Source organism: Oreochromis niloticus, linkage group LG7 (assembly GCF_001858045.2).
Source record: "Oreochromis niloticus isolate F11D_XX linkage group LG7, O_niloticus_UMD_NMBU, whole genome shotgun sequence".
Taxonomy (NCBI): Eukaryota; Metazoa; Chordata; class Actinopteri; order Cichliformes; family Cichlidae; genus Oreochromis; species Oreochromis niloticus.
In genome coordinates, this window is record NC_031972.2 from 28,202,379 (window position 1) to 28,218,455 (window position 16,077).

A 16,077-nucleotide genomic window follows, 5' to 3' on the forward strand; every position below is an offset into this window, starting at 1 on the left:
TGAAATTCTTTTTGGAAAACATGGAAGCAACTGGACCATCTACCTTGTTGTCAGCCCTCAGTTCAAAAGCCTGCATCTCGAGTTTGCATCAGTGCCTATGGAATTACCAGCTTGCACTTCTCTCCAGATTATGTCTAGTGAAGGCTTTTGATATTTCAGAAAGACAACATGGTTAACAACATGGTTTCATAGTAGGAGAGGCCAGGTGCTGAACTTGCCTGCCTGCAGTCCAGACTTTTCGCCAACTGTAAACATTTGGTGCATCATGGAATGAAAAACATGACAAAATGGAGCCTGGACTGTTGAGCAGCTAGAATCCTGTATCAGACAAGAATGGGGCAACATTCCTCTCCCAAAAGTCCAGCAACTGATCTCCTCAGTTCCCAGACATTTAAAGGCAGTTGTTAAAAGAAGAGGGGATGCTACTGTACACGGTGGGAAGCCATTTTCAACAACATGTTTTCAATGGTATGTTTTCTGTTGCGAATGAAATACATGTTTGTAAGATTGTAAGAAGTAAATATTGCTCTCTGCGCACTTTTATTTACACAGCGTGACAACTTTCTTTGGAGTTTGGGTTGCAATATCTTATGTTTCTTTTCCAAGGAAATTCTCTTTAATTTAAGAAATTTGTATTCAATCAGTTTCACTGAATTTCCCAAAGTGTATTGTAATAGACTTTAAATTCTTTCTTTAAATGCTGTCTTATGGGTAAATGCACAGGTCCTGAACAGCTACATATCAATTTTGCTCTCTTTACATCAAAAAGAACAAAATACTGCTATAAAGAAAACAGAGGAAATGTAATATAACGGCATTGCAGTGCTTAACAGATTTATACTGAGAGCAAATATTCTTTAAATATACTGTTAATATTATTCAAATATGCCATTGTAAAATTTATTACAATACCGTAAATCCAAATTCTACAAAAAGAATGTAAAAAATTCAGTTTTTCAGCCAAATCTGCAGCACATCCAAAACTGCCTTTTTGAAATATACTGTAGTTGTATATTGCTTGTCAAGCACAAAAGAATTGACACCAGAGTCTGCACAATACAACCTTTAATGACTTTATTATTGTAATTTTTAATGAGGTGCCATGTTGTACTGAAGCTATGTAACATGTTTCCGCCATGGCGTCTGCATCATTTTTTGCTCACACCAAATAGATTCGCTGGCTTTTGTAATAGCAATAAAAGCTGTCTGCTTTAAACACACCCAGTCAATTAGGAGTCAGTTAAAATGTCGACAACAGAAGGGAAGGGAGTGGGAGCGTTACAAGGGGAAAACATGGATGCGCTGAATGTGAGGAAGAAAAAGGAGGGCAGGGATGATATAGGAAGGTGTTGGAATTGGATGGGAACAAAAGGGGGGGGGGGATGAAGAATCGGTAAAGGTTCTAATGTGCTGCCAAAACTAGCATAATGGCTATACCTAGAGGAGAGGAAAGGAGGACATCAGATAAATGTGTAGTAAATGTTGAAGACAAGACAAGAAAGGAGGACATAACAGGAGATGAGATCAAAGAAACTTTTAAGAAGGGAGGGATAGTGGAATGATTATGGGAATAAACCTTTGATATTTAAAGATCTCTTAAATAAATAATCTGTCAACACTAGCCTGAAAAACAAAGGGCAGAGCCACAAATAGAATATAACGCACAAGCTGAGTAAGTGCCCAAAGTATGTTTCTGTGCTCCTCCACCCCTGTTTCGCCACGTTTACGGGGACTCCATTTAATCTTGGGAAAGAAAAGCCCCGACAGTCTAACTGGAGCCAGGGAGAGACCAAATACCCAAGGTAATAGGTGACATTAACGTGTGAACAATACAAAGGAAAAGCACTAAAATTGCTTCATTGTTGTGGGTTAGTGCTTTGGCTAACATTAGAATTATTTCAAGGATGATGGGGAAGAGAAGCAGGGAGGGTTGGATGATGTGAAATTCAAGCATCTTTTTACAAGATGAAGTAGGATAATTCTGCTCATCATTAACATTATCACAAAAGAAGATTTCTTCTTCACAAGAATAAGAACAGAAAACATTTGCGTATTACAATTCATACTCTGGATCTACCTGATATGCTTCTTGATAATGGAGTCTAAAAAAGAGATCTAAGTACCTGTTAGCATACTTTAACACAAACACACATAAAAAAAAAAAGGTCCTCCCATATGGATCACCCTGTGGTCAACTCAAAGACTTGTGTTGGAAACAAACTGCTGGTTGCACAGAGTGAGACAAGCCCAGCGGACATTTTTGGTCTAAATGTGACATCTAGTGGATATTTCAAAATATAAGTAGTATATAAGTAATATGTAAGTGGTACAGAATGGGGTTTTAATTTATTAATGATGTCACCATGACAATACAAAAGTGCATGAGACAGTGAAATAAAACATGAATAATTTTACATTGCTATAATAACATATGAACGATTAAAACTCAATTAAAAAAGAAAAAAGTACAGACATTTTATATATTGAACAGTTATATCCAAATATATTTTACATTATCATCAACATTAATGTTTTCAACTTCGTGCTGTGTGCTGCTCTGAGTTTCTGTCCTGCTGATGTTTATTTTTAAACTAAATATTTCAAAATTTTCCAGTCTTTTTGTCACAAACAAACAGTCTGAGACAAACAGTCTCAGAACGGTTTTACCAGTGAAAGTAATTATTAGCTGTAGTGTGAAGGATTATTTTGAACAATATTTAAAGTACAAATAAACTGACATTAAACATGATTAAATGCATCTTTGAATCATTGTTATTTTATGCTTGAATGTTTGCACACATCTCTTTGAATTAATGAATGAAAGTGAATTTAAAATAAAAAGACTTAGTGAACTTCTATAAATAACCATGTCCTTTGTATGTTTCTTTGTTTCATTTTTCATTTCTTTGTGGATTGCCTACTGAGCTGTTGTCTCTGTATTTACAGTTACTCCTATTTTAACATTAAGGGTCCTATTTTGAAAACAGTTGATGTATGCTGAAAAGAAAACTCGACCAGAAACACATTTAAGTTAACCATTCATTATTGGTTTGAATTTCATTTTTTATACTTTACATTCATTCTCAATTACTGCAAATCAAATGAAAGACAGATTTAATGAAATCTGTCTTTCATGTTGATTTGAAAATAAAATGTTATAACAATTTGGATTGAATATTAAGCACAAGTTCAAAACTGTTTGGCAAAAGTGTTCTATCCTAAAACTGATATCCCAAGTAGACTGTTTTTACTATTTAAAGACATGTTTAAAAATCGATGTAATTTATTTGAAGAGTTTAAATCATGTTTTTTCTTTACTTGCCTTTATTAAGCATTTCATTCCTGAGACATAATTGAAAAAAAGTATATGAACACAGTCACTGACCATTTAATATATTTATTTGTTCATATTCAGTTATAAAAACAAACAGTTAATATTCATACTTCAACAATTACATTAAAATGTTTCATTTGACACTGGTATAAACAACAATCAGTCCATGTTTTCAGGTTTGTCCTGTGTGCTGCTATGTGTCTCTGTCCTGCTGTCTTCTGCCTGTGAACACACACTCTGCTGTGGTTTGTCCTCTGAGCTCCTCTTGATAGTCAGCTCTCTCTCAGCCTCTTCAACACACGGAGCTTTGGCTGCCTGGATGTGGAGCTTCCCATCTGGAGACAGGTGGCAGGTGATGGCTTCGGGGTTCAGTCCTTCAGGCAGATCAAACTCCTGTCTGAACTCCTGCAGTCTGTAAGAGTACGAGCCTTTCCCGTCCTCCTGCTTCTTCTCTGTCTTGCCACTGACTCTCAGCTTCCTGCCCACCTGCCTGACAGACAGCTCCTCTGGAGAAAAGCCTCGAGTGTCCAGCATCAGAGCAAACTTGTCTCCCTCTTTCTCCAGCTGGCAGGAGAGTGGTTGTACAGCCATGCTGCTTTGGAAAGGCTCTGTCTCCTCCAGGATCCTGTGTTGAAGTTTATCCATCAGCTCCACACTGCTGCGCAGCTCCTGTAGGTTTCTCTGCAGGAGATCCTGCTGGTAGAGCAGAGGCTTGATCTCTGGCCACAGACTGCGTACAGGCCAGTAGAAGTCCATGAATGGACTGAGTGCAGACTGGACTCCATGAGAGCACAGCATCTTCAGTGTGTTTAGTGTTGAGTCCTCTTCTTGTGAGATGAAACACTCTTCAGGTGTCTGTTTTCTTCTTGGTCTTGCTTGTCTTGCTTTCTGTCTCAGCAGTGAGACTGTCCCAGTTTATATATACTAAGTGGAGGAGGTCCAGAGTCTTCAGGAACTTTCCTGCATTTGCCACAGATCTCCACTGGACGGAGCTGTTTCCCAGGAGTGCTTACTTCACTCAGTCTTTCCTGTTCCATCAGGAAGTTCGCTACTAGAATGAATTTCCTGACACTGCAGATGTGGTTTGGCATGAACTTCCAATTTCTCCTGGGTGGTTGGGGTTCGGTGGACCAGATGAGTATAAAAAATAAACATCATCTTTGAAATGATTTATTTTGTTTGTAAAACAAGTTCTCATACAGGTAGACTGGATTATATCACAGCTTAATAGATTTGTCACAGTTTAATAACAGACAAACGGTCTCAGCAGGTTAAGCTCATGAACGGTTTTACCAGTGAAAGTAATTATTAGCTGTAGTGTGAAGGATTATTTTGAACAATATTTAAAGTACAAATAAATTGATGTTAAACATGATTAAATGCATCTTTGAATCATTGTTATTTTATGCTTGAATGTTTGCACACATCTCTTTGAATTAATGAATGAAAGTGAATTTAAAATAAAAAGACTTAGTGAACTTCTATAAATAACCATGTCCTTTGTATGTTTCTTTGTTTCATTTTTCATTTCTGTGTGGATTGCCTACTGAGCTGTTGTCTCTGTATTTACAGTTACTCCTATTTTAACATTAAGGGTCCTATTTTGAAAACAGTTGATGTATGCTGAAAAGAAAACTCGACCAGAAACACATTTAAGTTAACCATTCATTATTGGTTTGAATTTCATTTTTTATACTTTTACATTCATTCTCAATTACTGCAAATCAAATGAAAGACAGATTTAATGAAATCTGTCTTTCATGTTGATTTGAAAATAAAATGTTATAACAATTTGGATTGAATATTAAGCACAAGTTCAAAACTGTTTGGCAAAAGTGTTCTATCCTAAAACTGATATCCCAAGTAGACTGTTTTTACTATTTAAAGACATGTTTAAAAATCGATGTAATTTATTTGAGGAGTTTAAATCATGTTTTTTCTTTACTTGCCTTTATTAAGCATTTCATTCCTGAGACATAATTGAAAAAAAGTATATGAACACAGTCACTGACCATTTAATATATTTATTTGTTCATATTCAGTTATAAAAACAAACAGTTAATATTCATACTTCAACAAATACATTAAAATGTTTCATTTGACACTGGTATAAACAACAATCAGTCCATGTTTTCAGGTTTGTCCTGTGTGCTGCTGTGTGTCTCTGTCCTGCTGTCTTCTGCCTGTGAACACACACTCTGCTGTGGTTTGTCCTCTGAGCTCCTCTTGATAGTCAGCTCTCTCTCAGCCTCTTCAACACACAGAGCTTTGGCTGCCTGGATGTGGAGCTTCCCATCTGGAGACAGGTGGCAGGTGATGGCTTCGGGGTTCAGTCCTTCAGGGAGATCAAACTCCTGTCTGGCCTCCTGCAGTGGAGGAGACGGCGGAAAAAAATATCCAGGTTTCCTGAAGTTTCTGGTCATTTCCCCATTTCTCCACTAGGTGGAGCTGCTACTCAGGATTTTTGTAATATAATAACGGTTTTTTTTAATAGAGCACCATATTTATACAATTTTGTACGTTATTTATATAGTCACCTAACTGTTTTTTGATGTACTAGTTCGTTTTTTTTATTACTATTAGGTAACACCTATAACTTTTACACAGAACACGACTATTTCTGGTCACTGGTGACATCGTGTAACAAGATCAATAACGTTGGCCTGCACGTTTCACCGGTCTCATTATAGCTCATGGACCCTCGTTCAGATATGGAAGATGTGACGGAAAGCTCAATTAATTATATCAATTTCTGTCATAAGTCTTAAAAAAGAGCCACTGACCCCAGAAATGTACACTTGTTATGAAGGATAAATATTATTAAATACAGACCCAGGCTTTCCACATAGTCTCATCAAATAATATTGCCCCCCCCCCCAGTGGCACTAAATCCTATCAGCCCGCCCCGTCATCTCCGACTTCAAGTGTGCAGCGATGAACGTGTGCAGTGGTTCGTCTGCGTTTTATCAATGAATTCTGCGCTCCCGTGATCCAATCAGCCAATGAGCAGCTCGCACCTGCAGCCGTTCACAGCTTGGTAGCTTCAAGAGGTCACTACACTTTGAAACGTGGAAGGGAGAGCGTGGTGAGTTTTTAACAGCGTCAGCTTGCAACAGGGCCTTTAAACAGATATTAAAGCAGAACGGGTCATTCTTCTTCTAATTACAGATTGTAATGCCGTTGAAAAATAGCAACACCGTGGCTTTGGAGAGACGCGTGGATCTGGCCTCGCTTTTCTGTATGATCGGGCGGCACGGCCCAGCCGTGGCTCTGGCAGTGATAGCCATGGTGTCCGTGGTGGCGGGTTTCATCATCTACCGAACCGTGAGGGGGAAGCGGAGAAAGGCCACAGCCGGAGCCACAAGCACCGACAGTGACAGCAGGGACGCCGGAGCGGAGACGCTTATACCGCCGGATCAGGAGCCGGAGCCGAGCCCGGAGGATTTGCGCATCTCGGCGGACTCAACAGGTAACAGATTCGGATGAAACGTTAAAAGCTGCGAGCTGCTGCAGTTTACTAGTGCGGGAATTTACGTATAACATGATCTATATTATTATGTTGTAGCTTTGGTGGTAGATTCAGCTTAAGCTGCGTGCGCACAGACGTCAAAACCGAGCGTCCTCCCCTTTCTTTCTGAAATACAACACTATAAGCAGCCCATAATGGACTACAGCTCACAGTATGCTGGTGTCTAGCCTTGTCACAGTCACGGCTAAGGAAACCAGTTTGAATTTATGTTTAATACAAAAGATTAGCGCTAAAAGCGAAAATCTCGGGCAGATGTCCAAAAACAGTCTTTTTATTTTTTAAAAAAAATGTTATTAATATTATAATGATTATTATTACAAAATTGAAAAAGGCTCCTCACACATTGTTGCATTAGTAGCTTAAAGTAAGATAACACCCAGAAGGGACAACGTTGGAGGGTCTCGCCTTTTATATGAATTGTTCCTGCAGGAATAATGCTGGAGTTTAAACGTGTCTTCAAGTACTTTCAGTGTTTGTCTTTTTTTTTTTTTTTTTTTTTTTTTCATCACAAAATTGTAGTTGTTTTTTTTTTTTTCCTCATTGAGGAAGCACCGTGATATCTCAAAATGAATGGGCACGAGAAATTTGTCTAGAAGAAGTCTGTGTTTTAAGATTTGGTGCAGAAACACTCAAACTGAGATACAATTGACTGAGGCTTTGCAAGAGGTTATGGCTAAAGAACTGTGCTGATTACTTTTAAGACTGTTTATTTCATGAAGAATGGAAAAATTGATAAGTTCCAGCAAAACATGCATGCATGCATACATACATAATCATCTTGTCTGACTTATGTCTGATCGTTAAGAAACTTGTCAAGTACAAGCTACTCATCCTGCCAAATATTAATATTCCATTTTATTAAAATGACTGCCAGTGATTAGTAATGACTTTAATTTTTAGAGTGCTGTAATTTGGGGCACTTCTCATCAACTCTGACTAAAATGTATGAAGTGATCTAGATTATGCAAGTCAGATTCAGTACATTTTACAAATGAATAAAAAGAAACTTAATATTCAGTGTGTGTTTGTGCGTCTGTTTCTCCTCTGATGTCATAGTTGTGAAAGGTGAAGGCTCTTTAGATGTGGAGGATACTGCTCTTAAAATCAGGCATCGGCGTCTCACTGCTGAGAAAAAACCGCCGCCTGACCGTCAACCCAAAGGTGACTCGGTGCAAGACAACAAGCACAGTGCTTCAGTGGAGCAGGTAGCAGAGCTGCATGCAGAGGAGGAAGACAAAGGTGCTGAAATTGATGTGGAAACTGATGGCACTATGAAGGATGCTGACGAGGAAGGTGAAAATGAGGTGATACAGAGCCACAAAGAGGAAATGACGGTAAGCGGTTATCTTTACAAATTTAAGCATATTTTGCCACAATTAAATGCACTTTCGGTAAATGAATGATTGTCCTGGAGTACCACTGATCATGAAATTTTGCCATGGCACATATATTCTATTGTTCAGTTACCCTTCTGTCTAGATCCCAGCAACAGCAGGCACCATTGATTAGAAGCCCAGCAGCTAATGACAATGAAAGTTGGCTACCAGTGGGTGGTGAAATAATGTTAAAGGTCTTGAACCCTTACATCATCACCAACCCATTATTGGTTGTTTTTACTGAATGTGAGATATTGGGATCTGAAAACAAACAGGATTTTTTTTTTTTTTTAAGTGCGAGTCAAACATGGATTTAAAGAAGTTAAACTCCAACTTGAGCATGAACACTAATATTGCTTCAGGTTTTCTGGATTTGTAGTCATTTGTTCCCACGGGCAAAATAACAACTGATTCAGCTTTAATGCAATTATGCCTGTTTTGCGTAGATGGCTTTACATCTAATCTTTCTTTGCTCTGTATTGGTCAAACGTGGGGAAGTGGCTAGCTTTGCTAAAGTGATGGTGTGACTTGGCAGCCATTTTGAATGTTTTGGGGTTTTGTTTTTCCCTTTGGTAAAGCCCCTATCTGAATGCCTCAGTTCACCAGCCCTTTCTGTGGTTGAACAGAAGGACCACATGCATAGATTCCCCAATGACGGGCAGTTTAAAAACATAAATGAATTAAAAAAAAAAAAAAAAAGAAAAAAAAAAACACAACACATTTTGATTTTGACCCAAAACATTCTGGCTTCATTTTTGGATCAATCAAGAGTGCAAACATAAACAGCTTTGCCACTGCCACATGATTAGCTAATGTTTCGTGCTTGGATTGTTTGGCTCTTTGGGTGCAGTCTCAGAGGTTAGCTTAGGGCAAAGACTTGCAATGGGGAAATGAGTGATTTGATAAAATCTCTATGTAGTTTACATATTCTCCATTAGTTTAACTGAAATGCTAGTTTGGTGGTGGTCTGTAATCCTTCATATTTTTCTAACTGTTGTGTGGCTGAAACATTAAGACCTAAAGATTAAAAATGTATATTTTATGCATCTAGGTATTACAAGAAAAATGCCACGATGATGATGTGCCCACTGAAATAGATGTGTCGAATAAGGAGGCCAGTCAAGAGGAGGAAAACCTTCTGGACATTTCAAAGAGCACAGAGGCCAACTTGGAAGAACCCATCGTTCATATTGAAGACGTACCTGTTGCTTCCATCTGTTATTTCAAAGATGTGAAATTTGACGAAAAGAATCTTCAAGGTGTCACTGATTTCTCTAATGATTATAGCAACAATCAACATTTTCCAGAGGAAGAAAAGAAAAGTGGTGGTGAGGAGGCAAATGAGGAGTTGGTAGATAACCAACTGACTTCTCAACAAGCTGAGATCAGCTCCACAGTGTTTGTTGAAGTAACCAAGCTACAGGGCCAGTGTCATGAGGTGATGCTATCCTTTCAACAAAATGCAGATGAAGGCAATGTGAGTGATTCAGCGGATCTAAACTTCAACAGTCACCTGCTACAACTGGCTGAACAAAACAATGAAAGTGAGCTTGCCTGCGATCAAGACAGTGATGTAAAAGAGGAAGTACCCACTGAGGACATTGCCTCACGTGATGAACAAAGTAATCCTTCAAGTGTAGTACTGGACCACACCCTGGCCTGTTTGAACCAGATGCTTGAGCCAGAAAACATAAATGGTGATGATAGCCCAAGCAGTATAACAAAAGGGGAAATGCCCACAGCTGAGAATATTGCCTCACGTGATGAAGAAAGTAATCCTTCAAGTGTGGTACTGGACACCACCCTGCCCTGTTTGAACCAGATGATTGAGCCTGAAAACACTGATAATGGTGATTCTAGCAGTGTAGTAAATTATGCAAAGGCCCAAATCTCTGGCATTGGGGAAATCTCCAGCTTGTCATCAGATCAACAGCAACCACAAAGCAACATAAATGAAGATGACATTTCCCAAGCTCTGGGAGTCACCAGTGGGGCTGCTCCTGTCACATCTGAGGATGGTAAACTTCCTGTACTTCAGATTCACCTGCCCTCTTTTGAGCAAAGTGAGCCGACTTGGTCATACTCTGGTCTTGGTGGTGAGAGTGGAATTTCAAGCATGACTGTCAGCCCTGATTTGCCAGATGTTATCAATGAGTATGACATGCCAACTGAAAATGTGGCACTCGCAGTAAAAGATGATGCACAGTTCGAAAAGCACACTGAGGCTCAGAACAGCCTCCTTGATGATGAGGCTCAATCTGCCATGAATGAAGATCTAGCAAATGTGGTATCCAGGTCTTACCCATCATTTTTTTCCCAGCAGCCCCTCATTGAGCAAATCGACTGGGCTAATGACAGTTCTTTAGTAGCCAATGAAGATGTTTTGGGACATGAAATTGAGGATCGCTACTATAGAGAGATGGACCAGGCTATGGAGCAGATGACAGCCAACGTTACTAGCTTAACCGATGAGCTCGCAGTGCAAACAGACATGAAGGCTGATATCAAGGTTGTTGAAATCAATCAGAAGATGGAAAGGGCAGAGAAAGAGAAGGAGGAAGAGGACTATGAAAAGACTGAAATCAGTATCATGGAGGCAACTATGGACAATAATGAATGGATCACAGATGGAAACTACCAAGTTCTTCCCTGGATGAACCAGTCTGTCCCTCCTTTTGCCCAAAACCACACACAACCTGACCCAGTTTCTACTGAAGATGACCATCCAGGTGCGTCTGTCACAGGTGCTACTTGTGTAGATGCAGATGCATCTCTTTCCTTGAATGATGTGAAACAGGCTATCCCGCTTTCCCCTGTTCATGAAAATGGCAAAAAGGTTGTGGCAGTCCAGCCCATGCCCCAGAAAGTCAATGTGACTTTCCGCATCCATTATCTCACCCACTCACCAAACCAGAAGGTGGCCATCACGGGGAGCCAGCAAGAGCTGGGGAACTGGAAGAAATTCATCCCGCTCGAGAGAGCCAAGGATGGGAATTGGGCCACTGTTGTCAGCCTGCCTGCAGAGAGCATTGTGGAGTGGAAGTTTGTGGTGATGGACAAGGGTGAGGTGTGTCGTTGGGAAGAATGTGGAAACCGCCTCCTGGATACGGGCTATGGAGACGACCTGCTTGTGCACAAATGGTGGGGATTATTGTAAAAGATTTGTTGAAAATGCTGCAGTTTGAGATCAGCAGGTGCACCAGATATTCAAACTGTGTTCACGACCAGGTAAAGTTGCGTTTATGTTTGTCAGTAAATTGATAAAACATTGTGATTAAATTTGGGGCACAAAAGTATTGGTTCAAACTGGGCTAATTTTGGTTGAAAGAAACTATTTCTACTTGCTCAGATTGCAAATTTCCAATTTTTATAGCAGAAACGATAAATGATCTTTTAGTGTTAAATTCATTAGTCTATTGAAGTAAAATGCTCTTTAGCTTTTTTCTTTTTTTTTTTTTCCTTTATTATTTGTGCAAGCAAAAATTTCAAACTTGAGCCTTGTGGTGTGTCTTTGTTTCCCACATACCAATTCTGAGAATGGCTTTGACTTCTACAGTTTTAAATCATTTAAACATCATTTTACTAATATAAGACTTGGAAACATGAAATTTCAACCAGATTTATTCCAGTATAAACCTAGATGCAGTATACAGGTGATGAAAACTTCCAGCAACACAATTCCCTAACAGACTAGCTCTTATAAAACATCTGATGGGACCTTCTAAAAGCCAGTAATTAGGTATGCGTTTTCAGGGAACAGGAAGTATTTTGATCAAAACACTGAACCATTACACAAGATGGCTTTTTTCCCCTTTTACAATACCACAGATTATGCAAACTACTCCTTAACAGGATGATTTAATGCAAGCGTGAATGAAGAGATTACTGTCCATATGCTGCTTGAATATGCCTATCTATAACGACAAATGCACATAATAAAATTTTACTAAAGCAATAAATACAGCAATAATTGTCCTGTACGATCGTTGTTACATCAGGTACTCTTAACGGATTTACCACTAAACTGTGATAGTTGTAACTTCAATGCTGCTTTTATCTCATGGGACTATTTGCATGCAAGACAGTCCCATTGTTGTTCAATAAATGTGCCTTGTGAAAATAATTTTCTATTGTGTTGTAATGCATCAAACGTGTCTTTTGAATAATTTGATTTGCTAATTATCTTAAGAGAAAATTATTCACTACAGTTATCTGGTTCATCATTTGGTTCTTAACTGGTGTAGACTATAGCCTTTGTGTCTGATTCTATCATTGTATCCTGATATGAAATATTGTGATGATGCTACTTCTGAATGTTGGTTATTGTGGAGATGGTTATTAAATAAACTAATCTTAAATCTCATTCCTGAATGTTTCTTAGGCATGTAAATTTATTCAAAAGTATCCCCCTGTCCCCAAAACTCTTTAAATGCTTTAATACACATTTGGGGGAAAAAAATACTGCATTAAGCACTGCATTTGAAGAACACCATATTATTTATTTTAAAATAGAGCTAACATGTGAGGATGATGTGCTTTGCTGTCTTTCTGCTAATCATTTACAGCAGTTGCAACAGATCAAACCAGACGCAGTTGGTTTTTGAAGTTGTTGCCCCGGGGGGGGAAAGCACTTTCAACTTTCAGACCACCTCTATTTTCCTGTTTTTGGTTTTTTTTGTTTTTTCTAACCATTGGCAAAGACTGTGACCTTGTTTTGAGTCCAGCTGGCACAGGGGTGTCTCATGCAGGGGAAAGCATCATTAGCGTGGATATTTTCATGCCAGCTTGTCAGCTCCATTCAGCAGTGAGCTGAAGGTGACTCTGCTCTATCTGGGGAAAAAAATGTTTTTTATCTTCTGGTCTAGGAACTGTGGATGGTGACTAATCTCCTATATACAGGCCAGAATGCAGTCCTATTAGTTCAGAAATTCTCAATTCTGCTGCACAGAATAGGGATGTTTTGTGAAATAATGTAACAGGATGAAACTATATGTAAGCACTGAAAAAATTAAAATGCAGTATAGAAGCAATGGCCCCCTTCAGTCATTTAATTAGATTTTAAGTGCTCATTTAATTGTCAAATCAAACTCAAAGTAAGTCATGCACAAGAATTGCTCACAAAAGATTTAAAACAATTATTCTCATTAGCACAGAGTTTAATGTGATTGGAAAGGAAGCCATCAAAAAGCTCAGATTCCATTCTTACAGTCATGAGAACTTGTATTGCTTTGCTGTTTTGTGCCATCCACTTGTAAATGTCTATGAAATGTGAACTCCACATTTGGATAGCTCATGTCAGTCCAAAGTGATTATTACTTAATGTTGGCTTGGGTATTGAACCTTTGCAGAGTTAACAACATGTTCCTCATATTTAAGCAATACCTTCGTTGACCCACTGAACATGAGATCAGTAGGACTCTGCTCATCTCTAAGTCACGTGATTTCTGTTGTCTTCTATTTCAAAACATTGTTTGGGAAACTTTTGCCTTTTTGACCCAAATTTACCAGAAGATGTATTTATACTGGAGAGAGACTCTAGGTTTACATTGATGTAGACGTGTAGTAACAGTGGGAGGAAAAGTGATCTTTAAGTTAAACCTTTTGCAAATAAATGTGATACATTTTACAACACGCACAATTTTGGAACACTCCCTCACTTGTGCTAACGTGCCAGCTGGGGGTTGAAGCATCTTTTATTGTTGAGGGTAGTCCTTTATTTAGATACAAGGCTTGCAAGTGACACCAGGGGTGTCCAACTCCAGGCCTGAAGGCCTAGTGTCCTGCAGGTTTTAGATATCACTCTGGGTCAACACACCTGAATCAATTAGTTCATTACCATGCCTCTAGAAAACTTCAAGACATGTTGAGGAAGTAATTTAGCCATTTAAATCAGCTGTGTTGGATCAAGGACACATCTAAAACCTGCAGGACACCGGCCCTTGAGGCCTGGAGTTGGAGACCCCTGACTTAGCCTCTTCATAACTCATTTCAGACCTCTTTCTGTTTCTGCATGAGCCTCTATGCTCACCTGCTGTGAGTATCAGTATTTGTCAAACAGCTAAACACTTAAGCCACCGTTAAACTATTGTTTGAGCTCCTGTAAGGCTGGCGTCTTAACACTGAGTCACCAGTCTAATCTGGAAACACTTTCAGGCTCTTAACATATTTAGACTGCCTAGACTGAACAAAGCCTTCAAATCAACACACTCAAAGGGTTGCTCAGCTGTTATTTTTATGTTCTCCTGTGAAGTATATTCATGTGCTCTGGATGGGGAATGAACTGCAGGGTTACAGTCCAACCAGCTGAATGTAGTTTTACTGAACTCCCGTTCACATAAAGTAATTTCCTTAGTTCAGAATTTACTGATCCCACTTTCTTGAATACACTACAGATGATTTCAGAAGGTTTCTTTTCATGATTAAAGCATTTGAAAATCAATGTGTTGTTTTAGTTTTAAAGACACAGCTGTCAGACCTAAACAGCATTGACTCTGAAATAACAGAAGTACATAAATAGCTCATTTAAACCACAGCAATACCTCGGATTCAAATCTGTGGTATTGCTGTGGAGCCCAGCTCAGCAATTTTTAAAATATAAAGGCCATAACCATATTGATTCACATGACAGCAAAGAACACTCAGAAATTCAGAAATGCTTGGTTTGTCTTAAGTGAATATGTCTTCAGACACTTAAAAGTTGTTCTTACCATAAACCAGAGCACTGTCTCCTTGGCTATACCACATAACAATCCTTAGTTCAAGTTGGACTGCCAAGTGTGAAATTCTCTTTCTCTTGAATTTCAGACTGCTGTCTCTTCTTACAGAAGCCAACCAGTAAGACGAGGCTTCTGGTTTCCACTTGAACTTTGACACGGGGGGGGGGGATTGTATGATAATGTCAGACTATGCCAGTGTGTTTGTGGGTGTCTGTTCTGTTTTTATAACTTGCTGTCTTTAACAAAACTCTTTGAATGTATGTATTTTCCCTTCACTCCCATTCACTTTCTCTTCTTTCCTCCATTTTTCCAGCTTCTGTGTCCAGCAGACCATTTTAAATCAGCACTGTTGGCTATTTCTGGCTCAATAAATATTAATGGGGTAAAGGATTTACCCTGCTTCTTTTGATGCTTTACTACTGGTTTTTATTATTCTTACGTGATTATTTAAAGATGTGGGACGAAGGGTGGATTTCTAAAATGTTAATATGAAATACAAAACTTAAGTTATATAGTGGCATTAATAGTCATAATGCCATGTCATAGTTAGAGTGTGCCATACATGCAGGCTATTAATACAACATGCAAGAGCTTCTCCCTGTTCCGTACAGTGAGATCCTCCAATGACCTTCACTGGACTGTCAAGCATGCTGACTGCACTGCATGGCCATGAAAGAAGGAGCAGTCAGTGTGGGTTAAAGTGGAAATGAAGGAAGCTACATGAACAGAGTTTTATCAGTGTAACACAAACTGATTTCCAGTGTTAAAATACAGTTTAACATGGAGACTTTCAAAAGATTTTAATTTTTAAGAATTTTATTCGTCATGTCTTCACTCAGTGGCTTTAATAATTATTTTATTGGCCTACATGTTTCTTGTCTACCTATTTTTGGTCTTCTATGCAGTCCCTCGGTTTCTGTGTTTAAAAAGAAATGCACTGCTCCATAAAGCTCCAGGCGGTACAAACTGACCTGTTTCTTTATTTTGTGCACCAGTAAGCCAACTAAAAGCTCTTCTGGATCTGTGCCACACTGGGACAGCCCTCTGTCAGTGAGGTCGTTGCTCGCCGTCTCAGAGGACACTGCAGTTGTGGGATGAATGCAGCTGTGTTTGTGTACAATG

At 39.0% G+C, this 16,077-nt stretch overlaps 2 protein-coding genes across 3 annotated transcripts; one reads left to right on the forward strand and one right to left on the reverse strand.

Moving 5' to 3' along the window:
* Positions 1–3,377: 3,377 nt before the first annotated feature.
* LOC109203027 (heat shock protein 30-like) lies at positions 3,378–4,268 on the reverse strand. The gene has a single exon (XM_019362059.2). The coding sequence runs from the start codon at positions 4,130–4,132 to the stop codon at positions 3,494–3,496; it is 639 nt and encodes a 212-aa protein (XP_019217604.1). The 5' UTR covers positions 4,133–4,268; the 3' UTR covers positions 3,378–3,493.
* Positions 4,269–6,253: 1,985 nt separating this feature from the next.
* Positions 6,254–12,602, forward strand: stbd1 (starch binding domain 1). Of its 2 annotated transcripts, XM_005470363.4 has the most exons (4): positions 6,254–6,419; positions 6,503–6,803; positions 7,920–8,197; positions 9,291–12,602. In XM_005470363.4, the coding sequence occupies exons 2-4, from the start codon at positions 6,509–6,511 to the stop codon at positions 11,394–11,396; spliced, it is 2,679 nt and encodes an 892-aa protein (XP_005470420.1). In that variant the 5' UTR covers positions 6,254–6,419; positions 6,503–6,508; the 3' UTR covers positions 11,397–12,602. The 2 variants fall into 2 exon arrangements, with proteins under 2 accessions (XP_005470420.1, XP_005470419.1); XM_005470362.3 differs by lacking the exon at positions 6,254–6,419 and having other exon boundaries at positions 6,426–6,803.
* Positions 12,603–16,077: the final 3,475 nt, after the last annotated feature.